This window comes from Chroicocephalus ridibundus, chromosome 2, assembly GCF_963924245.1.
Source record: "Chroicocephalus ridibundus chromosome 2, bChrRid1.1, whole genome shotgun sequence".
In the NCBI taxonomy this organism is placed as follows: Eukaryota; Metazoa; Chordata; class Aves; order Charadriiformes; family Laridae; genus Chroicocephalus; species Chroicocephalus ridibundus.
Genome location: NC_086285.1, coordinates 136,978,046 through 137,005,605, shown reverse-complemented (window position 1 = coordinate 137,005,605; position 27,560 = coordinate 136,978,046). Strand labels below are relative to the sequence as shown.

Here is a 27,560-nt window from a genome sequence, read left to right as displayed (position 1 = left end):
GTCCAGGCAGAAAAAGAAAATTCTCATAGCAGAACTCAGCTGACACATCCTGGTCTACATGTACAAAGTAAGCCTCCCTGACACTAACCTATCTTATGTTGATGCTGTGGTGTGCTCTCTCAGTAGTCCTTTACTTGAGGAGCAGAAGAGGAGAATTAAAATTAATAAAAAAAAAATAGTAGGGAGTTCATAAAATTTGGTTGCATTTCTGCCTATACAAAATAAAAATTTATAGTGCAATATTGAAGTTGAACTTTATATGAAATGAAGTTCAAGAATCTTTCCTTTACAGAACTAAACACCTTAGAGACCCAGTTCGTTTTAGCCTTCCCCTTTTAACATAAATGCACGAATCAGCTTCATGTGCCTTGTACAATAGTTTCAGGCAGCAGTTCAAGAGTGCCACCTAAAGAGCAAGAGGGAAACTGCACGCCTGTATATGTTAATCTCTTCTGGTTGTTACATTAGGCAGCATATAGTTGTTTCTGCCCTTTTGCATACTCATTACAGAGAACAGGTACCACGATTCTACAGAAAGTAGTGGTGTCTGATTAAATTTCCCCCCCTCCAATACCCATATAATTCATCCTTGATATTGTACAATATAATTGTAATTCTACTATTAAGCCTCACTACCTCTTTGCCAAATCTGGAATTACAACAATCTAGGCAGAATTGGAAGGTTTCACTTAATTAAGATATAATAAAACCCACAAAATTACAGTTTGTGTTACGGAAAACTGCAGGAGCTTGTTTCTTACAGCAAAAACTGGAATTTAACCTAGTCAAAAAAAAAAAGTGTGTAGGCTCTTAAGTATTTGACAAGGAAAAAAAATAATCACGTAATCTCTTAAAATTCCATTTGAAAGACTGCCCTTAAAACAATACATGTGCAACAATGTGCTTGGTAAATCAGTTCACTAATAACTCAGAAAGAAGAGCACAACATCTTACAGCATAAGCTCTGCCTGACTTATGTACAACGGAATCCCAAATCTCATGCTATGCCTTGTCATTTTACTGTTCAAATCATAAAAGTAGCAAAAGAAATACATCTTGTTTCATCCTAATGAAGGTTATTTTTATAAAATTTTAAAAGCCCTTTTATTTTATAAAATAATTCTAGCTGCAATTAACCACAGCCTAAATTATAAGATATTTTAATGTTTAAAATCTTTGTCACTACAGTATTAACTATTTTCACTCTCTGACTTAGGATGTTGACCATTAGTGTCTCGGTCCCTGCTCTGATGTAATTTTGTAGGTATTTCAACAAAACCCTACATATTTCCCCCTCACACCCCAATACTAAGGCTAAAATTGTCACTAGCGAGCAATTTGAGGTACCTAACTCTTCCATGCTGTAACTGCTCCTACACCTCTTTCTTCAACACAACTCCTGTCAAACTTGTTCTCTGAAGTGAACACAAAGTAGCCGAAAGAAAAAGAAAGAATTGCTAGGTCTCAGGTATAACACTTAGAACACATTTAACAGGCATCTGTGAGAAGACTGATTAGTATGACCAGCAACAAATCATAAGGACCGGCGGACAAAGGCAAGAAGAGAACAGAAGGTTTTCAGAACAGAGAAGTGGGAAGGACTGCAGGAAGAAACACACTCATCACATCCACACTGTTAAAAGTTGTGCAGGCAATCAAGTGAGGTTATAAGCCAAGCTAACATTCACTGCCTCTCACGCAGAGATCATTATCTGAGAGCTATGCCAACCAGAAGTCATCTATTTGCAGTTAAGGAGCATGTGTGAACAGAGAGAACCTGTGCAAACACCTCTCACTATATTAACTGCTCTTTGCTTTGGTCACATCACAGTTCTTCCTCCAAGCTTCAGAAGGCAAAATGGAAGACTACAGAATACAAAGTGGTAAGTTCAGTGAGCAGCTGACTGGTAAAATTAAATAGAACTTCCTTGTTCAGATGTAAAGACCAAAACCTGTGCTCCCTCACAAACCAATACAGACTACAATTCGAAACTCTATCAACAGGAAAAAGCCTTTTTCAGACAGCTGGGATTCACCACTGTGGTCAGAAACATGCCTTCAAATTATCTCAGCTGACTTTTTTTACTGTGGTTTGCAGACCTACTTGTTTGCCACTCATCAGCAGGTGTTAACTCAACTTCTGAAAATGAAGAAATGTGATATAAAAAACAGTCAGTGAATAACAGAGCCTGGGATTTTCTGACATAGTCATAGATGCCTACAAACAGAAGTGAAGCTCACCCATACACCAAAGACTACTAGGACACTGGAGGGGAGTCGGGGGATGATGGTGCAGGGAATAAAATTTCTGGCAGCCTCACAGACGCTGCCTCCAGTCTGTGTCTGAAAGATTTAGTGTGAGTGGGTAGAGCAAGGAGGGACAAAACTGCATCCTCATGCTACATGATGTTAAGAGGGAGGTGTCACAGAGCTGCAATTTCTACTTGGATGTAACTTGTAATACTTAAGAGTGATAAACTAAAAATCATTAGTTTTGTGTAACTAATAAAGCTCTCCATCCCCATGAGTTCTTTCAGAATGTCCTTTTTCTTCCTCACAAGCTCAAGCCATTGTTTTTCTCCATCTTATACAGCCTTCATCAATCTGATAGGCATCTTTATAGGAATAAGTCTTCTTCGATCACCAGTGTTGTAACTGCAATCACTTTGTTCTATGTTTTCACTCAATGATCCTTAAACTTCTGTATAATTGCACTACTTTTCTTCAATCCCTTCCACACATTTCTTTGAGATAGTGTGCACTGACTACCCCCCGGCAAAATATCAGTAACAGTGTTGATCACACCAGCACTTTCACTGAACTCTAGTGATCTACATTTACCACTTTTGTTGCTGTTGTAGAGCACTGGTTTCCATTGCTTTATTTGTGCTCATTCATTTGTTGTCTCTTGCATATTTTAAGACAGGAAAGGGAAGAGGGAAAGCATCCACCCTTGTGTGCGAAGAGGGAAGATCCTGTCACAATAGGCTTGTGGTCTGTGACAGAGGCCTCTTTCTTTTATTCCTACAAATTGCAGGAAATTATGCCTAATGTTTTCTCATTTTTGAATGAATTTGAATGAAAAGTCTCTTCACTATTACAAAGAAAAAAAAATTATAACTCCAACCACTTCTGCATATCCTATAACTTTTTAATCGACTTTTTATATTTTTATCTCTTGACCCCCTTTGCTGTTATTTTAACAGTAGAAAATGTATCTTTGCTTACTCCAATGTTCCTTAAACATTAATTGTGTTTAAAGGATAAATTCAAAACACTGCACTTAGGCTCACAGGAAAAGAAAAATGCAAGTGAAACGCACCACAGACACTTCTAGAACAAGCACAACATAAATACAAAATAAAGCATAAATGACAACATTAAATGGAAGCTTACCCTGCTTGTGGGTTCACCATTCCCAATGAATTTTTATGAGCTGGTGATAATGTCTGAATTTTGCTCCCACTGGATCCAGACGAAGAGAGTGCTTTACTGGAAGAGGCACCTTGCATTTGAAAGCGAGCATATATATAAATATAAGAAAATGTAAGATTTTACTGCTGGAATGATACAATTCATTATGCATTTTTAATTGTAAAATTCAAAACAAGAGTTTTAGAAATATGAAGATACGAACAAGTGTCAAGATAATAGGAAAAAGCAAGTATGTTTCCAGACATTTACAGAAAATATGCAATTGAGACATACTGTTGTATTCTAATAAAAAATGTTGTATCTCAATTACTTTCTTCAGAAAGAAAAAGGAAAGAAGCCTAGAACGTCAAAGTATGTAGAAATAGAACATGTATGATATCTGATGACATCTGAAATCAGATTAACACCAGTGTTTGCATAATTATAATATACATAGCTTGACTATGTATTTTCATCAATTTATGATCATATTCAGCATACAAATTAGTTAAAGAATTAAGTAACAGAAAAATCTCTGGTGAGAAATCAGTATTAAATACAATTATGCATTACTAGACAGAATGATTTTGCAGATTCAATTCAGAAAAAAAAACAAAACTAATTTGACCCGATATATAAACCAGCAGAGAATCCTACGTGCTCAAGAGTCTTGCTGGATAGGTGCTAATCAATTCCCTTTCCAACTTTACTTTAAATGAGTTTTTACAAACCACTATATCAATTTCAACAATAAAGTATACAGCCATCATATAGGTAAGTAAAAAAAAAAAAATCAGGTCACAAAAACATTGACTAAAAAAAATTGTATTATGAAAAATCAGACACCACCTTATCCACTCATGTAACACTGAACTCCTATGAATCTTTTTACTTTGTCAGTTTAAATCACTGGTCAATGCTGTAGAAATTCTTTCAGCTATTAAAATTATACTAGTTTGAGAACTAATATTTAGAGCAGAAATGGAAAATTCATAACATTCATTTCATACCTACAACAGTTTTGCTAACACCACTTGGCTGTGGTAAGCGTGATGATGATGATGGTGGTGTTGATCCTACAGAAGGCATCTTCTTAACTGGAGCAGGTTTGTACTGTAACAAAATACAACCTAGAAATTTAAGCAATTAAATCAAACTATCTATATAACACAATAGGTAGTTAACTCAGGTACTGTTAGAAAACAGAATATGATTACCTAGTAGGTAAACTGTTTCTGGTACGTGATCATGCAAATGCTTCCTCTAGTCTGCTTTCTTTTACATACAGATGATACTAGTAAGAAAGATTACCTAATTTCACTCAGTGGATTTGGTTTTTTGTTTAACTGTATGTCTCTGTGTATTTTACGCTTTTCTACAGCTTTTCTCATCTTTTTCAATAGCCGTCTCATAAGATTAACATTATCACCTCATTACCAGTTAATTTGTAAAAAAGAATACTCAAGGACAGCATCATTTTTCTCATTCAAATCTTACTTTCACCTGTGCGCTCCGGACCAGTCCCAGCACTGATCTGGAATACAGTGCAAGAATCACTAAGTATCTGCTTTTGTCTGTTTAATTCTTCACAGCTTCCAGAAAAAAAGAGCATTACCACCAAATGAAAACACACATACACTTTAATCGGTCGTTTGTTTCCATCATAAGTTAACTACTGCAGCTCTTACCTTAACATGCCTGTACTCCTCTAAGCCTCTAATTAGCCAAAATATTGATGTCAGTTGTCCTGTGGTCATCTACCTCTATTTGTCCACTTAAGCAACAGTCTTGAATTGGATTCAGAAGACTTGCACAACAGAAATTCAACTTTCTTTACAAACAGTGCTGCTACCCTTACTTGTAATTTTCACAAATCTCTGAATTACATTTATGGTTGTTTTTGGCTTTGCTACTGCTGCCATCTGATTTATAGACCTCTGCAACTCTTGTAAGAAAGGAAAAACTTCTCCCATGCTTAGTGTCTAACTTCAGTCTAGCACAAATAATAAAATTACAGAATAAAATAGTTAAATCCATTTAAGAGCAACATACTATTTAACAAGCTTGACTTGATGTCGAATGCAAGTTACAAGTTAAGAAAAACGTAGTTCACCTGTGTTCGAGTAGGAAGTTTCCCTTTGGTATCAGCTGCCAATTTCCCCTTATTAGTAATACGTGCTGCTTGCTCCTTACAGAAATTGATGTGTCTGTCAGCTGCATTTTCATTAAATCTTCTCTGACAATATGGACACTGAATGTAATCTTAAAAACATAAAAAACTAACATTAATAATGTGTTTTAAAAATAAAGTGTTTTAAAGTCTTTCAAAGACCAGCCCCACCCATAGAGAAAATTAAGACCTCTTGAATCTGAAAATGAAATACAGATTGCTGGGGAAAAGAATATTGTCCACATGTAACACAAAAGATGTTTCTTGTTTGATGGATAAGAATGAGAAGGGTGGTTGAAGATCAGAAATAACCGAAGTGAAATCAAAAACACTTTGAGAAGTAATATTCATTGCAGAAGGTGGCCAAAGAGGTACATGGACACGGCAGGGATATTAGCTGGAAGGAAGTGGAGAAGAGAAGAAGCTAAACAAAACTTACACACACAGTTCAGTTTGTTCAAGATATGAAATGGCATTAAAACCTTTCCCCATACAAATAGCAAAAGACAACAAAAATCCTCCTCTTGCAATTTGGAAAAGTCTGGGAAATAGTAACCACAATTGATCATTTAAAAAAAAAAAAAAAGTAATATTGGAAATGTCACAAAAAATATCAAGAGGAAATCCAGCCAAAATTAGGAGATATCTATAGAGACATGCACAACAGGGTAAGTGGTGGCTGTATTATTTTTCAAGATGAATTCAGTCACATTACAAACAGTACCACTTGCAGGAAATATTATTACTAACATTTGGAAAAACCCAGAAAGACTATGTAGGTATAAATACTAAAAGATCCCTTATCTGTATGCTGGAAATATACTCCGTAAAATACACTGGGGAAGTAAAATGTTTGGACTGCAGTTTCAGATAGACATTTTAGTGCCTAGAGATATGGATGTTGTATTCCCCAAATTACAGTGTTCAAAACCATGTAAGCATCAACTTCAGAAGAGCTGGACACCGGCAAAGCAGGTTAAATCAGTACGTTCCTAGGTGATTTTAGAAATGCATTGAAGAAAATGAGGAGAGCTTCAACGGTCGCTGCCTCCAAGATGACTGTTAGATATTATACAATCCACAATAAGATTTGGATTACATGTTACTATTCCAAATGCAGCAGATCTGGTTTAAATAGTTACCCCTTTAAATTAACAAACAATTTTGAGTAAGTCAAATGATGTAGTGGCCACCAAACCATGAACCGTGACCCAAGAAGTGTGAAGAACACAGGAGGAACACAGGAATCCTTCAGAGAAGTGACAGCATGGGAATCTCATGTGATAACAACAATGAATTTTTATTTATTTATTTTACATAAACTGCACTGCTGTCAGAATACTCAAACATAAACTATACCTTAACAGATATAAATTCAGAAGAAAAAACACCTACAACACCTATACGGTCAAACCAAGATAGGCCCAAACAAAGTTTAAAAAAAAAAAAGATAAAAAGTTAAACAGATTAATAAAGCAGCTACGGAAGCCTCTAGATAATAATACAAGACATTTATAGCTGGGGCACAGCTCAGTTCCCAGCTGACTTTCAAAGCCCACTAGAGTAAAAGGATCAGACTGTAGAGGATTAATGTACACTCTTTTAAGAATGAGGGATTGTATCTTCATCCTTCTGTAAAATGCTTAGCACCAGTCAGCCACCTGGCTATCTGGAATTACTGCTCATACTGTCCAGAGAACTGTTAGGATTCAATGTAAACTTTATAAAATACAAACTAATGAACAAAAGTGGGCAGTACACATATGCAGTCAAGTTCAATGCAAATGGGCTGACTTAAGGTCCTTCTTAATAGCATGAGGCTATTCTGCACTTCTAAGGAAAAAGTGGAAGAGAAGTTTGAAGAATGAGCTATACTGCTTGTTTGCAAACTCAAAGCATGCAATTAAGTAGGAAATATTAATACAGAACTCTTTTCCTTTAAAGGAAAAAGAATAGCAGCTAGTTAGAAACAGGCATGCCAAAGACAGAGCCGAGTAGCATAAGATGGATATACTCCATGATACCACGAATAATTCTCGCCCTCTCCTACATGTAAAGTGGACAAGGAGCAACAGTAGTTGCCCCTGCTTTATTTTTGTTCTGCTCTATTTGTGGGAAGAGAATCCACTGATCAATTTGTGCATCTTCTCTTCATTCCTGGTTCCCTCCTCCTAAGTCATACACAGTGCAGAAGGATGAAGCCAGGAGACTACAGACAGTACAATTCAGCATGGAAAAAGTAAAAAACAGATGGAAGAGAAACAGAGGTGTAATAGCTTTCTTTTCCTTTTATCTCCTATCTGCTTCCTAGTGGGCTGAATAGCTACCTCCTTCGCTTGAAATTCATTTGTGGTCTCTGGAACCACAGGAGCACCATTTTAGTAGCTTTTCCAAGCTAGATTTAGTTCTGGGCTCTTCTGCTCATAATTCAGAATCTATACAACTAGATTATTAACGACCCTTTCCCTAATAGAGTTTATGTTTCTTATCCACAGTGTTAGCTACGGAGTTTACTTTACTTTAAAATGCACATGGCATTTCAAGACAGTGTGTACTGAATGCTGAATGAAACGACTTCACTTCTTACAAGAATTCAATTCTTTCAGGACTAACATGTTTCCTGCACAGAAACAAGGTAGGGAACGCTCACATCCTCACTCGACCACAGACAGGCAGAAGCAAACAGATGATTTTTTTCTGTTTTTCGCAATCTTTCTGGAAGTAGCCATTGAGGTGGATCAAATGGTTTAGCTTTTAGGACAAGATGAAAAATATATTCTCCAACCTGTTATCACATCACAGAAGTTACCGAAAAGCATATTTTCTGCTCACTCGCATCAAACTGCTTCAACACTTTGCCCAGCCTCAGTTCTGAAGGCACCCAAGTACCATCACTCCCCTGTTAATACAAACCCCACACATCTCACATACCCAAAACACAAGTATCAAATGAGGAAGGATCACATGCACACTACAGCATACACTGCATACATGAAACTAAAAGAGAATTCAGCAACAAATGGGAGAGACTACATGTGAAGAACATAGTTGATGTGCATTCCTACAATGTAAATAGGTTGTGAGTGTCCAGCATCAGCAGCTAATTGGACAGAAACAAGGTGTTGAAGCAGTTTGTCCAGCCTATTGTTGCAGCTTGCAACTTGGCCACAACGACCTTTCAATGCATTAAAAACAGAGTCACGGGCTTCGAAAGCTACAGAGGATGCTAGCCAGCCAGACCCACAGTCACAAACCAGCATTTGCATAGGGATGATCAGATAGGTGTCTTCAAGAACTTGTGAATATTCTATTTCAACAAATTCCTTTCCAATTGAAATTTTTACAAATTAAGCTAAAAAAAAAAATTCTCTAAAGAAGGTTTGTTTTACATACCAGGGTCATATGATGGCGGAGGTGGTGGAGGGAGTTTTCCACCATCTTTAAGATTAAGTCCTTTGGCTGCTCGTATAGTTGCTATAAACTCCTCGTGCTTTCGTCTCCAGTTGGACGGCTTTTTGGGTGGTTCTGGCTAAGAAGCCAAATGAGAAAAAGCTTTATACGTTTGACGCTTTTACTTCAAGCTAAGTACATGCCTTATTTTAGTACAGAACATTATAGTTAGATTTCTTCCAGATCCTAGTTGATCTAATTATCACAAATTGCCAGCAGAAATAAGCCTTATTATAATGCATACCTAGTTTGCCTAAAATGTTCATATGCAGAGTAAATAATAACATACCCGTGGCTTAAGAGGTTTTACTGTGGGAATGTCAGTTCCTTCTGCTCTTTGTCGGCTAGAATCGAATGTCTTCCTTTTCTTGGCAGAAGTTTTTTGGCAAATGGGTCCATGCTTTTTCTACAAGCAGAAGAAAGACAAAAGGAGAATACAGAACTTATGTTTTGAAAACTTAATTATTAACATGTTATTTCCCTCTTTCTCAAGATGCCAATCAGCAAACAAGGTATGACTCTTGATGAATAAGATCAGACTGCTTTCACTCAAACATTTATGCCAGCCATTACTTTTAAAATGGAACTACAGGAATTCACAAATGCATATACATGGTCACAAAAATTTGGGAGATGAAGAAGAAAAATAGGAGGCATCTGTATTTGCTCCTTGCAAATAAAAAATTGATGGAAGGTAGGCAGCATTTGCATTGAGTGGCGAGACAAATCAGAGGTGTCTGAAATCCACATTCATATTTAAGGACAGACCAACTTCTATTAAGACTGGAGAACACAGTATTTGAAGATGGCTAGCAAAACATTTACTAGCTGAGACTACCTAATACTAGGGCTTACGTTTGCAGAGACAAAAAATGATTCTGTGACCCTAGAGAAGACGCTTTTAGAAGTATATATTTTCAGAAAGTGACGGGATGCTGAAATAAAATTAAGCTCCTCCTTCTAAGGAGCTTCAAAACTGAGACAACTGGAAACATTAACTATTTAGGACAAAAACCCACCAAAACCAAGCATCTAGATGTACTTTATTTAGCTATAGTGACCATCGCTTAACTCTCATATCAACTTATCAGAGCTAAAAGCTAACAGTGCTCATACCACTTACCAGTGCTGCTGGAAAGAAAGTCCTTCCACAAATCCTACATGGCAACAGGTCTCCAGTTTGCACTGTAACCTCACCTTAAAAAAAATAATATTTCTATAAGAAAGTTTGTTTAAATTTGCGATAAAAGTTTCTTCCTAGATTGCTAACCTCATACACTTAGCAATAATAACAGTTGTTACTGTACAAGTATACATTCTTTGAATTGGGCAGACACTATGCAGATCAGAAAGGAAAAGATGATACTCAAGTCCTTACATACTTTTGGGAGCAGTCAGGCCCAGTAACATGTCACCATCAATTCTAATAATTTACAATGCAAAACTCTGCACCTTTAAAAGGATGGCTGTATGTCAACATATAAATGACAGAATCACTGTAAGTCACAATGACAGCCCAAACACACACACCAAGAATAATGATATTTAGTGGATATTTCTGTGTCTTTGGAAGAGAATCACCTATTAAAGTATGAAATATAAGTCATATCCCATCACTTATTTTTCTCTACTAAGTTAAACTATTCCACTTTCTCTTGTAGTAAAAAAAAAAAAAATCTTTAATGCTATTTTTACTATATTTTTTATTCAGATCACTGACAGTTTACAAAAGCATACTTGATGTTGCTATTCAAGCATTAGTAACAAAAATGGAAATGGTATACCTGACACATAACAGATTCACAGAACCAGATAAAAGACCAACAAATCAAAGTACCCAAGCCTATGCAAGCAAATATATTCATATAGAATACATTATGCAATGGAGTCATGGCAGAGATGCAAAACTCCTTAGGGATTCTCAATAACAGGCACCTATTATATTTAGTACTGTACCAGTGGGATACAGGGATATTTTTATACCACATATACATCAATAACGAGGCAGTAAGTTTGGATTAGAGTTTGAGACTTACTAGTTGCTTTCTCTGTTCTCAGTCTGACCACTGCAGACAATACAGCTCCCTCTATTTATACAAAGTTAAAACAAAACCACTTTGAATTGACTTGTATTTTAGGCAAACTAGTGGCTTAAATTAACAAAGTTATGAACATAGCAACATTCAATGATTTGATCAGCTTTTGTTCCCAGTTCCCCAGTGGAAAACAATTTTCTATCTAAACATAGATACCTGTCAAATAACTGTAGGACAAGTCCTAAAGAGCACAGGTAACTTAACAAAATGTTTCACAGCAAACAAATGTAGATTCAGGCAGCCCTGGTTCCCACTGAAAACCACTTTTTCCAAATGTAAAGATTAAAACTGAGCAAAATTTCTAGTACCAATATGTAACTATTAGGTCTATTTTTGCCTTTTTCAATTACTTCTATAAAATGCATCATCAGTATGTACCTACGTATAATGCATTAATTGTATGAATAAACTACATTCTATACATACTATATTCAATTTAAGAATCACAAATCATATGAAAAGTGTTCTGCAGTTTAAAACATTTATGTTCATACCTTTAATTTATATACTGTTTCCATACAGACATGAATACGCCCTCGTCACACATAGCAGGACTGTACTGAGAGTAAATGAGTTTTACAACTGAAGTCATAATCAAGCTTCCTTCTCTGTCATCTAAATACACGTGTTTAGATGTACACAGGTAGGGCGAAATAGGAAAGATGGAAAACATGCAAATAAATCTTGTTTTTCTTCTATTCTTGCACATGAATTATACTTGTATGTTATCAACATTTATTAAGAACTTTTGGTTTACTGTTAACTGTATTTTTTCAATTTCTATTTTAAACAATCACGTCTGAAAATTTTTCCAGAGGCCTGTTTTCTTAAATCCACAAGCCGGAGCATAACATTAAACACAAGTAATAACGTGCACACTGGTCATACATAGCTTAGATGGCTGGAGCCCGCCTTTACCATTTTCCTCAAGGGTAAGCAGCAATGGTTGTAAGGTTTTTCCCAATTGTCCCACTCAAATATGCGAGGTCTGCACAGATTGTTTGTTTTTTCCATTACTTCATTCTTCAGTGTTCTCAGCACTCTTAATAATGCTAACAGACATCACTGCAAACCCACTTCTGCTAAAGAATTAAACTTCCTTTTATCACATTATTCCAATAAAACCTTCAGCTTTGCAGAAACAAGCGAGAGGGCCATTTCATGGAAATACAAAGTGACACTGTTTGTGACTTTAAGAAATTAGATGAAATAAATCAAAATTAGTGATCTTGAAATCTGGTGTATAGTATAAGATTAAGGCTTTGACTGAGATAAGAATTCTTTCAAATATCTGCCTTAGTAAAAGAAGAAAAGCTACATTTTCCACCTTTTTATTTTGTTCGCTGAACTCTGGAATTCGAGCTTGTGTTTAAATTCACCATTAAAAGAAGTAGACTTGATAGATGTTCACCTGATCGAGCAGTATTTACATATGACATACCAATGCCTAACAAATGCCAATTAGCACTCACTGCAGCTACAGTTACAGAGCTGGATTTCCTTACAGCATTCCTACCCTCCTTTGCTGCTGGCAGGTACTCAGTCACATTTGCCAAGAGCCATTTCTACTGCCAACACCTCCTCCCCTAGAAAACAAACCACTGACCCAAAACACAAAAGGAAGTTATTTTAAAACATGAGAGTTCCTTAAGTTTTGTTGAAAATGGGAAGCTACAGTCCTTTAGATTTGCACACTTATTCCTTCAATTTCTTAATCATTCCTCACCTTTAAAGTTAATAAAAACAAACAAACAAAAATACAACAAAAAAACCCATCAAAACAAAATGACAAAACCTTAGCATTTCTCCCTAGGAGCCCATGTGCCTTCCCTTACAGAAGGGTTAACAATGCCATCAACATGACATCTGATAATTTAAAAATAAAACATGAGAACAAAATTGTGAAAGTTGAAAAAGAGGGGGGTTTTTTTGTTGTTGTTTTTTGAGGCATTCATGCATGATGTCTACCCCACCTAGAGTACTGGATCCAGTTTTGGAGTTCTCAGCACAAGAAGGATATGGACCTGTTGAGGAAAGTCCAGAAGAGGGCCACAAAGATGATCAGAGTGATGGAGCACCTCTCCTATGAAGACAGGCTGAGAGAGTTGAGATTGTTCAGCCTGGAGAAGAGAAAGCTCCGGGGAGACCTTATAGCAGCCTTCCAGTACCTAAAGGGGGCCTACAGGAAAGCTGGAGAGGGACATGTAGTATAGGACAAGGGGTAATGGCTTCAAACCGGAAGAGGGTAGATTTAGATTAGATATCAGGAAGAAATTTTTCACTATGAGGGTGGTGAGGCACTGGAACAGGTTGCCCAGAGAAGCTGTGGATGCCCCATCCCTGGAAGTGTTCAAGGCCAGGCTGGATGGGGCTTTGAGCAGCCTGGTCTAGTGGGAGGTGTCCCTGCCCACGGCAGGGGCGTTGGAACTACATGATCTTTAAGGTCCCTTCCAACCTAAACCACTCTATGATTCTATGATCTAATTGCAGTCATGGACTGACTGAACTTTTTTCCTGAACAAAAGTTAACAGAAATGGTTGCTAAATTGGGATGCAGCGGAGGCCAGGGGAAAGAGGTTGGAAAAAAAAAAGGGGGGGGGAGTGGGGAAACACGCAAATCAAGAAATAGAAGGATTTGCTTGGCGAATGAGTCTGAGAATAGAAATTGGTTGTAAGCGCCATGGCAATTTCTTCAGTCTTCTTTAAGTCTAGCAACAATGCAGGGTTTACCACCATTTTGGTTATACAACCACAGAAAACCCAAGACCCAGCAGCTACACTTCTTTTTCCTTTTACTATCTTTAATAACACTAATCACCAGCAGTTTACATCCTTGGATTAAACATGAATGAATATAGTTAACTTGGAAAAGGACAGACATAATTATTACTGTTTATCTAATCTAAACACACTTAGGGAAAAGAGAAATATGTTCAAAATGGTATTGTGAATACCAAAGCAAAAGGAGTATTTCAGCTGAAGTGACGCCAGAACAATGATATACAGCTTTACACCCTGTTCTCCTACTGTCTGCCTGAGACCAGGTCTCAAATAAAAACACGGAGTTCAACCTAGTAAGACACTGGGTATCTGAATTAAACAACCAGATTGGAAGTTTTATTAGCAGCACTACAATAATCTCATCAATTCTGTTTCTAAACTATCCCTGTCAGAGTTCCTCTCGCTCAGTACAACCACCTTCCAAATTATTTTTTTTTCTACCTGCATGGAAGTTATTGCACACATTCCTTTTGAATATGGTCACAGTCTAGTTACCCATACTTTCTGATCTTGAAGTGGGAGTTTAGCTGTAAAGCTTGAGTGGACCTCAAAGTCTGACAGCATAGCTGTACGGTCAGTCTCTCAGATGTAGCACAGTGTTTTCCATACTCTCATATATGAGAGTTTAGACTTCCTAGAAACCTAGATTTCGAGGGAACAACTTTTTTTCTTTCTCTCCTCTCAGGTTCAAATACAGCAAGGAATTGACAGCAGAAAGTGCAAGCCGCCAGTTCTCAGATTTATCTTTCTTAGTACAACGTGTGGATCCATCAATACACACAGGTTTCCTCTGACACAGTCACAGACATAATGCTAGCTCTTCCTGTCCTGTTTACAAATTAAGCAGTTGTGTAAATAGACTCCACACTTAGAGGCAGAAGTCTTCAGTATTGCTGAACAGCTATTAATTGAAGTTTTATTACAGTTTTCTCTTTTGGAGAGCTTTGTATACCCACGTATGTGTCTCCACTTAGATATACAAGTGCAGAATGCTTCAAAGAAACAAGACTGCACTTAGTCTCAGTAACAGTATGTTGTCATGACGTAAAATCTGTCTGACTGCCCTTCAAACCCTTTTATTCATCTGCAGCAGTGACAGTGCTAAATGACTTGGGCCAGACAACTGTGATAATCAGAATTATCAAGCCTCAATGAATTCAAACTTGCAGAAACACTTGGTATGATTTCCAGCCTTGAGACTAGGTACCTATTTGAAAACAGCAAGAAATTACAACTGTTGAAAATTATTACATGAAGAGTGCTTGCCAAATTCTCCTGCAAAGTTGTATTTATTGCTTTTAGCATAACTCCCCTCTCATCTCCAAAAGTATATTTTTTTTCCATATTTATTTTCCATATACTTCAGGTACGAAAAAAATGCAGTGCATTCCCCTGATGAATTGGAATCTATATCAAGCCACAGCATCTAGTTCTTTGGGGACTGTCAGTCTCCCAACATATGTCCACTAATCAGTACTGACCGGGCTATATTTTTTTAATCAACACACTAACAAACAATAGTCTGAAAAGACGAACGACATATACTATAAACAAGAATCACCTAAATGCAACAACATTGGTAGTGAACACTTCTTTGGACAGCCAAATACAATTTAGAGCATTAAATAAAATAATGAAAAGATGAATGTATAGAAGTGCAAAAAAAGTATACCAATAATGGTGTAAGCTTTGCAAGTTTTCATTACTTTGCCAAAAGGAATCCTGAAATGCAAATGCAAGTCAGACAAATACACCATGCTGCTTAACAGGCAGTACTTGCCATACTTCAGTAAAGTCTGCTTGATCACTGACGACGTGCATGATTCACCCCACCAAGCAAATCCCTTCTTGCCTATGCTGCTCAGCAGTTCGCAGGAAGAGTTAGAGAAAGGAAGAGGAAATCATAGTAAGTTCTGTCTCTTAGCATTCAACCTTTCACGTACTTTGGAATTTTTATGCAATTAGGTTATTCACAGCTGTATAACAAATAGCAAACCAATCTACTTTTATCTAACTACCCCTAATTTTAGAGGAAAGCCTCACGAATTCTTTCCTACTTCTGTATTGACAATGCAGTCTAATCTCGTATAAACCTGTCACTTCTGCTTCCAAAAGATAACAAAAAGCGGTATACCTTCCATTCCTTCAAGCTGAAAAGCTTGATTAAGACTTTCACAGCACCTCTGCATGTTTTTATATCAGCTCTTCAGCCTGACAATGCAAGTGCATTATATTTGTCAAAATTACTGTTATTGCATTGAACATGACTCTGACGATGGTGAGTTTGGTATTACTTCCTTGAAGTATGAAAATAACATATCAAGGAGAGTCCCGTTGCCTCAAAGTGACAACCTGGAGGAGGATTCTGTGAAGTGGGGTTTTTTTCTGACTGAGAAATCAACTGCACGCAGTCAAGAATGGTTGTAACAGCAGCACACACACAGCACACTTGATGGTGTACTCCCCTTTTCTATAACTGTCTGTTCTTCTTTTCTCTCTTCCTCATATGAAGCACAACTTTTAATGTGAAAACATGCCAGTGTTACACTAAACATCCTTAAAAAGAAACAGCTCTCCTGGACTCTTCCCCCAGGCCATATCTCATAGGATTCCTCCAAGCAGACCCCAAACCAAGTCAAAGTCCAGCCTGAAGCCTCAACTTCAGGAGAAGTCCAGGGTTGAGATCGTGCTATTTGCCCAGCTCCCTCCTCTCAGTATCCCAGATTCAATCATCCCATGGTCACTGCAGGTAAGGCTGCCCCTGACCTTCATATCCCACTGTTTGTAGGTATGAAGTCCAGCAGGAGTGCCTCCCCTTGCCAGCTCCTCGATCACCTGGGCCAGGAATTTGTTATCAATGCATACCAGAATTCTCCTGGATTGCTTGTGCCTTGCTGATTTGTCCCTCCAGCAGCTGGTTAAAGTCTCTCACGAGGTCCAGGGCCTGTGAATATGAGGCTCCTTCCAATTATCTGAAGGAGGCTTCACCTTCTTCCTGATCAGGTGGCTTGTAGCAGGCACTCACAACAACATTTCCCACATTGGTCTGCCTGCTAACCATGATCCATAAGCTCCCAGATGGTTCCACAGCAAAGCTCCATGCATTCCCGCTGCTCTCCCACATAAAGGGCAACTTCCCCCCTTGCTGTCCAGCTGGTTCTTCCTGAAGAGCCTGCATTCACCCACCGCAACACCGCAGTCCTGTGCGCTGTCCTACCACCTACGCATGATCCCAACAAGATCTTAGCCCTGAAACTGCACGCAAGCCTCTGATTTCTCCCATTTGTTCACATATTGTGTGTGTTAATGTACAGGCACTTAGAGAGGCATTCAGTCATGATGATTATCCAGAAAAATCTATGAGAGTGTCCCCTGCAATGCATATGGAAACACAACAAAACCAAAGGCAAATAAGCAGCACTATTTGATCGGTCTGACTTCCAGATACACTATCTCATCTGCCATTAATGAGCTTTAAGATCAACTAAAGCCACTAAAAAGCATGTGACCTGCAAAATCTACATACATGTTATACCTTTCTGCTTTGTCATCATAAATTCACTATTCTCCTGTATTAGGTTACAAGCACCACAATGACTGTGAGCCGTCAGTCAAGCAAAGACTAGTCTTCTCACACTAGTCTTAAACCAAGACTGCGTTGCACTGGTGAGCCCCAAAGCAATTCTGGACTTACCTACTCTACTACCCAAATGTCATTGGACAGAGCAATCCCAATCTAAATCTGCTTATCAGAATATTACTTGGCTAACAATAATATGTTAAAAATATTTTTGATAATAAACTTCATTTATAATATATTGATTCCTAGCTCGCTCACTCCCTGGAATTTCTTTAAGAAGTAAGCCTACCCCTCACCCCCTCCAGTCAGCTGTTTAACATACTACTGGAACTAGATTTTACTGAAATGCAACAACTGCTTTTGATAATAACCACATCATGTGCATGTGTGCAGGTAAAGAACATGCATCTTCCCACTATATTCAACCAACTAATTCAATTACTAGATCAATCTAGTTTCTGCAATTTAAGTTAAAAATGTAAGAATTGTACAAAAACTACAGAAAAGGGTATAAAATCTATTAGTTTTAAAATGCTGAAGAAACTAATCTGAAACCCTCAAATTCCTGTTTGCACACATTACCTCCTTTCCTTTAAAGGTGAAACACTCTGGTAGCGCACTTCCCCTGTCCTATGGGCCTAAACTTAGCTTTCAGAATATTTCTTTAAGTATAATATTTATTTCCAATTTCTTCCCCAAAACATAAATATTAACCAAAAAATAAACACATAAGTGCCTTAGAAAAAAGTAAATACATTGACCACAATTATAGCGTATTAAATGTCAAAATTAGATCACTTAACATAGGTGCAAATATGCCTAGTGAAACCTAGCAGTTCGATGCAAAGTCATACTTATCATTGTGTTTTAATGCCTACCGGAGACAAACAACTTCTTAAAAACAATATGCATTAATATTAGTTTTGCATTTAAATCTTTAATAGTTTCCAACGTGCTGATTTAAGAATAGTACTGTAAAATTAATTCTTCCTTTTGTTGGACTGATAAGATACCTGAAAAAAAAACAATTTAAAAAAGCTGAAGTATCCTAAGAAGGCAGGAGCCTCTCTCAAATGGAGCTTAAGAAAATGGCTGCCAAAGTAAGGAAGCTGCTGCATGCAGCCAGTGAGGCAAGACAAAGATGAACACTAAAGGGAAAAGACGACTCACATTAATACTATTTTTTGTTTTCAAAACAGAAATAATTCTCTACATTACTAGGGGAAAAAAAAAAAAAAGACTTGGCATTAGCTTATTCAGAAATTCTGTCAAAGCAAGCATAAGCACTTGCCTTCAACAGTCATGTTACTAATATAAACCACCCCAAACAGTGCAGGCATTCTAGTTTGGGGGAGCAGTGTGATTCTGACATTTTCAGTGCCAGTGAAGGTTCTAGGGACAAATGCTGTTACAGCACAGCTCTCAGCAGAAGATGCTATACAGTGAGCCTTATTCTTATGAGACCTCGCAGACACACCCAGACTGCTGAGAGTCTAAATGCTTAATCACAGTAGTCCCTACTTGGCATCTGCAAGGGAAAGCTCTGGGTTTGAGACTGCAGGCTATTTCCTGAGCAAGCAGCCACCCATCCCCTCCCAACCGCAGCCAGCCTTCCCCGGCTGCTAGAGCGCAGGCTGAAGGAGAATGCTGGGGCTGGGTAAGCGCTGCCATTACCCACCACAGAGAGCTGGACTTCTGCCCTCGGGCACAGCTGCCCCTCTGCCCATTATTCCTTAGGCAGCAGCAGTCCTGACCCGCTGGGATGGGCTGTGAACAAGTGTGGGAAGTGGCATTTAGTCGGCTCAAGCAGCTGTTGCCGGCATCCTCCCAGAAAAAACAGCAGGCTGGAGAGAAGCCGATCAAACGCCACCATTGGACTGCTCCAGCTTAAATGAAGTCAGGAATTCAGTGCTTGGATCCCCTCCTCCATCTCCTTCAAGCAAAACAGAGAGCAACAAATACGCCGATGTGACAGCTTGCTTTCTTGCCATCCAGCAGTGAAAGCAACAAGCACACATTAACCCATCAAAAATGGTCCTGAGATTCAGCACATGGTGAATTCAGCACTCAGGAAAGGACTTTTAAAGTCACCTTAGAGATCACTACATTGTGCTCAGTATTTTCAACAGTAAGTTAAATGAGAATTGAGAAACAGCCAAACAGCTGTAGCCCCACACGGGCTACAAAGTAACAGCGCTGAGCTACCAACTTCAGATTTAACATAAAATTTGTCACTTGTAATGACAAGCGTGCACTGATTCCTTTTACAAAACGTGAAAGTTATAAATTTGACTTTCAGTATCAATCTAGTACTATAACAATACTGATATACAAATAAAATAATAAAGCTACAGACTTAAAGCAACAAAAGTAAATTTTAGAAGAAACATTTAAGTCATACAGAAACCTACTTTGCCATTTCACTGAACATTTAATCTTGCACATAGTGAGAAAATGCAACTGCAACATTGGAAATATTATTTAGATTTTTAAATGTCACCAATGCCACCTAATACACATTCAGCTCTCTGCGTTATGGAAGGAATCATTATAAACTGGGTAGAGTTCTTTCTTATTAATAGCATGCTTAAATAACAGATATAGAACAGATCTTTCATCTATACTTCTGAGCTTCAGAAAAGCAAAGCACCAGCTTCTGAGGGCAGAAAGTCCAGGCCGAGCATCATGAGCATGAGGGGGTCTTCCACAGTCATAAAAGCACACCATAGACTGCTGCCAAAAGACAAAGTCCTGACCTCCAGCATAACCATGTCCCTCACACGCACACAACTGCCAGGAGCTGCTGTACAAATCAGCTCTGGGAATTGATTTTGCTAAGCTCCAACAGAGAGAGGGAGCAGGCCGAGCCAGATTTCAAAAGTAGCCCATACGTTGACGTCGGATGGACATGATTGTGCAACTGTGCTTCTAAAGACAACCTTAATCTAAAATGGCAACTAGAAACATTCTTCTGAGTTGCCAGTAGATCAATGACTGGAAAAAAGCATTAATAACCAATTAAATACTTTTTTTTACTGGTTTTGCCTACATTTTTCCTGTCTTAGGGACACCTTTCTACAGAAACTTCATCCGAGCCTAACTTACTGTGCATCTAGAGAAAATGCTTGAACTGGAAAACTGTAAATAAAAGCAAAAGCACTTGCTTCAAATGTTTTGAAGCAAAAAAGGAAATTATTTTATTTTGAGACAGTTTGTTTAAAGAAAGAAAAGCATAGCACAAAGTGACCCACAAAAATGTAAAATACTATATCCTTCAGTTTCAAGAACTTCAGCATTCAAGGATGCTGGGTAACAGTGTGGGGATATGAGTGTTCACAATGAAAGGGCATCTAAGTTTTAGAAATAGCTTATTGCCTTTGCTGTTCTTAATCTCGTGAAGGAATACCTCACATCATGGAAAAACACTTTGATAAGCTGTAGCTTTTCAAAGTACTTTCAAGAAAAGGTTCACAGAGTAAACATGAGATCTAGCAGTTCTTACTCCCACCACTCCCAGTACCTACTGAAACATGAACAAAATGTAAACCATTCCCAGCAAAGTCAGAAGTTGGACAAATTCTGCTGCAAGAATGACATGTTTTTTCAGGGTTCTGCTTTTATCTGTAGATCTGCTTTCTTCCCACCGTCTGTAATGAAGGTGCTAGAGCTTATGCAGCACAGCTGGCATAGCTGGCCTTGCTAAGTTAGCTCACAGCCAAATCAATTGATGGATGGGCTGCAGATGATATGCAGTCCCAACTGCAGTCAAACACATAGCTGACTCAAAATTAAAGCAAGCTTTCACCTTCTGGACAGGCAACATATGATTGTCACAGGATTGCCAGAGAGTTGGAGCACCTGATAAAGCACTATTGGATAAGTCACTGGACACCACTTTTCAAATTTAAAAGGCTAGTCGCTAAGCATAAAGAATAAATCAAATAAAACAGAACCTCTTGAGATTTTAATGCTGAATCATGTTGTCCAAATTTATAGTCTTGATGAAGTCACTAGGCATAAGAATAGAGTCTGATGATGGTAAAATCCACTAAAGATGGAAGACAGGTATTCAGTAAGAATTACTTCACTTCTCCAATTTTGCTAGAAGGGATAAAGAACAAAGGCTATTTTGTGGTCACCCCTATTTAAGTGCTTAGTTACCTCTAGTGAAGCAGAGCATGGAAGACTTAATGTCTGTGTTGTGATAGTTACTCAGAATAGGTCTGTATTTTTTGAAGTAATAAGGTTAAAACAGCTTGCAAAACACAGTAAGGACAGGCCTACCGAAATGCTCAGATAGCAAGCTCTTAACTTCATCAATTCCAAGCTGTTATCTATGGATACTCTGGAGGGCGATGATATCTTTATCAACCCAACTGGCACAGGACAAAGTTGCAAATACTCTGTCAGCAAATACATACCTGCTCTTCACTGCACTGAACACTTCCCCAGCATTATCGGCGTATCCTAACAGCCCCCCTTAGCTATCTGCTTGCAAAAAAAGGATGCCTGGCAAAGACGCCCGCGCGGCTCGATACCGTACACCGCCTCCCCCCGCCCCTACCCCGCAGGGCACCCGCTGCTTGCGGCGGATCACGGAGCAGGCTCACCCCGCTCCGAGTTCCGTGGCAGGATGGGACCGGCGAGGAACGGCCGCAACCCCGCGGCTCGGCAGCGCCCGAGACAAAGCCCAGCCCGGCCGTCCCTGCCCGCCGCCCCTGCCTCCCACAGCCCGCCGGGCTCTGCGCAGGGGCCCCGCTGCCCCTGTTCACCGACCCTGCTCCCCCTCAGCGGCGCTCCCCCACCTCAGCCCCTCAACACTCCCGGCCGCGGAGCCAAACGAGGCCGCCGCGCCGCCTCAGGGGGCTCCGAGAACGGGGAAGGCGGCGCCCGGGCCGCAGCTCCCGCCGCCGCCCAAGCACACCCCGCCGCAGCACAAAAGCGCGACACGACACGGCCCGGCCCGGCCCGGCCTGGCTCGCCCCAGGCGCCTGCCGGCTGCCCCCGGCGAAGGGGAGGGTCCCCGTCCCCCTCCCCCCGCCGCTGCCCCTCACCTTCCAGCCCCTCCATGGCGCACCCCGACCACCGGCTCCGGCCCCGCCGCTGCTGTAGCAACGCCGCCACCTCCCGGCCCGCTAACAACCGCCGCTCCCATTGGCCGGGCGGTGCGGGCGGTCGGGCGAGCCCGGGCGGATCCTCACGGCCACAGCCCCGGGGCGGGCGGACGGGCGGAGCGGTCTCCCCAGCGGGGACCGCCTGCTGCTGCCACCGCCCGGCTCCGCTCCGACCCTTCCTCCTGGCCGGCTGGGCCCCAGCGCCCCGGCCCGCCCCACTCTCACCGGCCCGGAGCACGGCTGTCCCCGCCGGGAGCTCCCAGCCCGCCTCCGCCCCGACAGGCCCGGGTTGTGCCACCCGCCTTCTTGTCGGTTTCCCAAGGGAGCAGGGGACCAAGTCTGAGCATCTTCCTGGAAAAACCAGGCTTAGCCCAACTCTGGTACCATCTGGCATGTCATCTAGTCCATACGTTGAGGTTAAGCTATGATCAGGATCTTTTTCTTGGTCAGGGTTGGAAGGGACCTCTGGAGATCATCTAGCCCAACCCCCCTGCCAGAGCAGGGTCACCTAGAGCAGGTTGCACAGGAACGTGTCCAGGTGGGTCTCGAATATCTCCAGAGACGGAGACTCCACCACCTCTCTGGGCAGCCTGTTCCAGTGCTCTGCCACACTCAAAATAAAGAAGTTTTTCCTCGTGTTCAGACGGAATTTCCTGTGTTCCAGCTTGTGCCCGTTGCCGCTTGTCCTGTTACTGGGCACCACTGAGAAGAGTGGCCCATCTTCTTGACACCTGCCCTTTAGATATTTATAAGCATTGATGGGATCCCCTCTCAGTCTTCCCCAGGCTAAACAGCCCCAGGTCTCTCAGCCTTTCCTCATAAGAGAGGTGCTCCAGTCCCTTGATCATCTTTATAGCCCTTCCCCTGGACTCTCTCCAGTAGTTCCCTGTCTTTCTTGAACCGGGGAGCCCAGAACTGGACACAGTACTCCAGATGTGGCCTCACCAGGTAGAGTAGAGGGGGAGGATGACCCCCCTCAACCTGCTGGCCACGCTCTTTCTAATGCGCCCCAGGAGACCATTGGCCGCCTTGGCCACTAGGGTACATTGCTGGCTCATGGTCAACTTGTCCACCGTGGCTCCCAGGTCCCTCTCTTCACTTGTATATGAAGACAAAGTAAAGTAAGAAGAAATAACTGTGCTGTTGAAAAAGCAACAGAGCCATCAGTCCCCAGGTGAACACGGGGAGCAACTGAGGTGGTGCCAGGGGCCCATCACACTCAGCACCAGTGAGCTGAACCGAGGGGCGCTGGGGTGCAGCACAGCGTGAGGCTGGAATGGGTGCCCCCTTGCTTGTGGGAGAGCAGTGGACAACCACAGGAAAAACATGAAAAATGGTTTTCAGGTTCATGTCCTGAAAATAATTGCAGGCAGTGGATTCCACCCCCTTTTTCCCTCCTGTTATTTTCTTAAATCAAAGAGATGCTAATATAAAATTAATATCTGAGGGTATCTCCTGCTACAGGATAACGTTTGAGGAATGGATGTTTTTGGAAAATAGTACTACTAAATTGCTGTTGACTAATGAATGTGAATGATGCTTGATACATATTGAAATTCTGTTCCTCTTACAAAAGCTCGCCACATTTTTAGCAACAAAAACATTTCAAGATTTTTTTTTCTTCAAGACATTATTTTAGAATTAATTCTTAAGATTGTTATTTATCTTTCTTGTGGCAATATGCTATGAGCAACTAATACAGTTTTTCTATGTAAACTACAGTCTTACAGAAATTACTACTGTCTTTACAGGCATATGTAAATTCTTATTCTAGACAAGTTGGTTGATATAGATTTGCCTGTCCATAGAATCACAGTTACTGTCCCAATCATGGTACATCTGGAACGCAACTCAAAGAAAGCAAAGCAAATACATAAAACCTAAATTAAATCAGAGATTATGATCACATTGTCTTCTCTGCGTCCCCTTGGCACGGGACAAATAGATCCAGATGCTGCACGCCAAACAGCCAGCATGTAAACCCTGATTAATATATGATTAAAATCATCCTTTGAGACCACAAGCTTGAATATATATGGCAATTCTAGCTGCAATTTTTCTAGGTAGTTTAGAACCATACTAAAAATACGTTTCAGATTTGCCTTTGATCTATAGAGCTTATGCTTATAAAATTACAGGCCACGCCAGAAGGAACTAGTTTGCCACCATGTTGCAGAGTCCCAAACTTTGCAAATTATCCATTAAATCTTTGATGTAAAACTTAAATGAGCCCGTAGCTAGCAAGCATTTGCTGTTTAACTAGCCATTAGGGCAGCATATTAGAAGTGCTCTTCCTTGCATGGTATTTCTGTACTTGGACTGCAAACTCAAAAACAGAGGCCTAGGATCATTTCGTCTCTCAGCTGGCAAATCCTTTATAATGAAAACATAAACATAAACATATTTTTTATCTTGTATTCTCAATTTAGTGAAGGGTTTCATATTAGAGGAGCATTTTTTTTCGTTTGGTTCATTGTTTTTCTTTGAAATTCGTGGTTATTTTTGTTAAAAACTAGGGCAGGAGATAACTTCAGCTCACCCATCTTAGAGTGTCTACAACGTGTTGCTCACATCTGAGCTCCCCATCAAGTTCCCCCCTATAGTCTACAGAGATTTGTCGCTAATATAGTCTACGGGATTGAGGGTGCAATCTGCCTGGCCAAATGTAACAGCTGTTTCAGGATGTGAGACAAGTAAATAGTCAATACGCGCATTAGAGTAGTCAAATGTTACTCTATATTTCTTCAGGCTTAGTCTTTTACTGAAAACAGATTTAATGCTTAGTTTTGCTCTGCAAAAGTGCCGCTGATTGACTTTGTCATCCCATTACTCATCTAAGAAGTGGAAGAAATAAGAGCTGGCTTATAGAACGAATGGGCAAGTGATCGTTCTGCTGCAAAGATAAAAGATTCTCCTGGCTCTTGTGGATGGTGTATGAACATTTGTTGTAACTAAGCATACGGACAGCATACTTTAAAAGACTCCCAATGCTGAAAAGTAGCTGTCTTTTAATTGTGGTGTTCATGTGGGGAACAGGGCACTACTCCTCATCGTGACCGTGCCACATGAACCTTTTCATAAATTTACCTTAGCTCCATACTGACCCCCACCCCTCAAGCCTGTGTTATTCTGCTGTAGACCTACTACTCCAAACGCAAGTCGGTTCTGCAATGACATTCCTGTAACATTTAGGATTTTTTTTCCCCAAATTCTATGCTAAATCTATTAATTGCTAGTTTGCACCATGTATGCTTGTGCCAACATTGATTTCTGGCTTAAATATTGTCCTTATTGTTTATATCTCTGATGTATTTTAGGCAATTAGCATGCATTCTGTTTCAGTATTTGACTTGTTAGCCTAAACAAAGTAGGGCTTTTCTAAACTATCCTCAGAAACTATGCTTGCCATTTCCATAGTCATCATGGTACCCTTTGCACCTATTCCACATTAGCTCATGTTTCATACATGATCAGAATCCTAAACTGTCCCTCAGATGTGATCCTACTGCATTGCTTAGAGTTCTTTGCCTCTGCAGGGACTATTTCTACTAAAGCATCTTAGGTTACATTTGCTATGTTATGGTAAGCTTGCAGGCACCATGTATATATTTAGCTCCTTTTCCATATCAGTTGTTTTGCAGAGGCAGCAATGACGATAGGAATTTTTGCCTCTAAAGAGTAATACAATCTGAACACCTTCTGTTCAGAATCTTCAGTATCTCTGAGAAGGACCAAGTAAACATGGCCCTAAATGCAAAACTCACATTTTCCTTATTCACACTTATTTTTAAGAACTGAAATACAAGACTAACATAGACCTGACTACCTGTCACCAAATTCCAGAATGAATTCCGAAGAAGAGAGGCAAAAGTGGTGGTAAACTCAGACATCAAGCAGGAGTATAGGGATGCCACCTTAGATCTGGACAGTTTCCAAAAAGACTCATGTCTCTTTCTGCTGGCCAGTAAAGAGATAAAGAGATGGTTTTTCAGTTTTAGTTGGTAAAAAAGAGGAGTCTGCCCCCAGGGAGAAGTTGTGAGTGGTAAGTTATGAGTCTGTGATAAATTATGAAGACCCATTTTCCCTACTCTTTGTGGCATAGATAAAAGTTACAGCTTAGCCTGGATCTTTGGTTGCATAAGGCAACATCTTCAAAAGTGAAGTGCCTGGAGATGTGGAATCGTGGTCTAACGTTTGAAAAGGTCCTGAATTTCAAAAGGCAGGGAAGCAGTGATGACAGATCTTTCTGCCAGAATCTGTCAAGATCTCTTGTAAAAGAACTGGAGGACTGTACTCACAGGTCCCAGGTGTATTACTGGTGCATGAAGTTGTCTCTTTCCCTGGATGTGATGCTCGTGACCAGCGGAGCCTGGCTGGTCACACAATAAACTCGAGCCATCTCCCATGTGTAAGCCCTGTTTGTCACTCAGCTCCTCATGTGATAGTAATACCTGGATTTTGATCATCTGAGAGGCACGTATAGATCACAGGAGATATTTTGTAAAATGCAAAGGGGAGAGGATTGTGGCATTTAGAAATATTCATATGGCCATAACAGTCACCCCAGGTAAGGACGGCTGCTGCAGAATATGTGCTGTGAGTCTTATAAACAGTTTAGGCAGGCCAATAGGAGCTGTGGAATACATATGGCTTACTCTATATATCAGTATAGAAAAATCTCTAAACTGAAGCGCTCCAAATCTTTAGTCACTTTAGAAAGTGATTCTGCGATCCAGACTTTGACAATGCATTGCCCTGGATCTTTGCAAAGCTGTGCAAGTCCTTCATTTGGGGCAGAAGTGTCATAAAAGGCCTAAGTCCTGTAAAATGATCAGAATTTCATTAACATTTCAAATGCTTTTCACCATTTGAATCCCTGTCACAATGACTAAAATCTTTATAGAAAATCAAAACCTGTTCACTATCTTTCATGTTAATAATGAACATTGGATAAA

At 40.0% G+C, this 27,560-nt stretch overlaps 1 protein-coding gene across 2 annotated transcripts in view; it reads right to left on the bottom strand.

Annotated features, from left to right (window-relative positions):
• ZC2HC1A (zinc finger C2HC-type containing 1A) overlaps window positions 1–22,752 on the bottom strand; it is a 37,207-nt gene extending 14,455 nt beyond the window's left edge. For both annotated transcript variants that reach the window (XM_063327091.1, XM_063327092.1), the window contains exons 1-7: window positions 22,546–22,752; window positions 10,158–10,231; window positions 9,324–9,440; window positions 8,978–9,113; window positions 5,528–5,676; window positions 4,425–4,527; window positions 3,397–3,505 (exon numbers count right to left, since the gene is read on the bottom strand). In XM_063327091.1, coding sequence (XP_063183161.1) covers window positions 3,397–3,505; window positions 4,425–4,527; window positions 5,528–5,676; window positions 8,978–9,113; window positions 9,324–9,440; window positions 10,158–10,231; window positions 22,546–22,561 — 704 coding nt within the window. In that variant the 5' untranslated portion in view covers window positions 22,562–22,752. The remainder of the gene's footprint in view (window positions 1–3,396; window positions 3,506–4,424; window positions 4,528–5,527; window positions 5,677–8,977; window positions 9,114–9,323; window positions 9,441–10,157; window positions 10,232–22,545) is intronic.
• Between the last annotated feature and the right edge of the window lie 4,808 nt (window positions 22,753–27,560).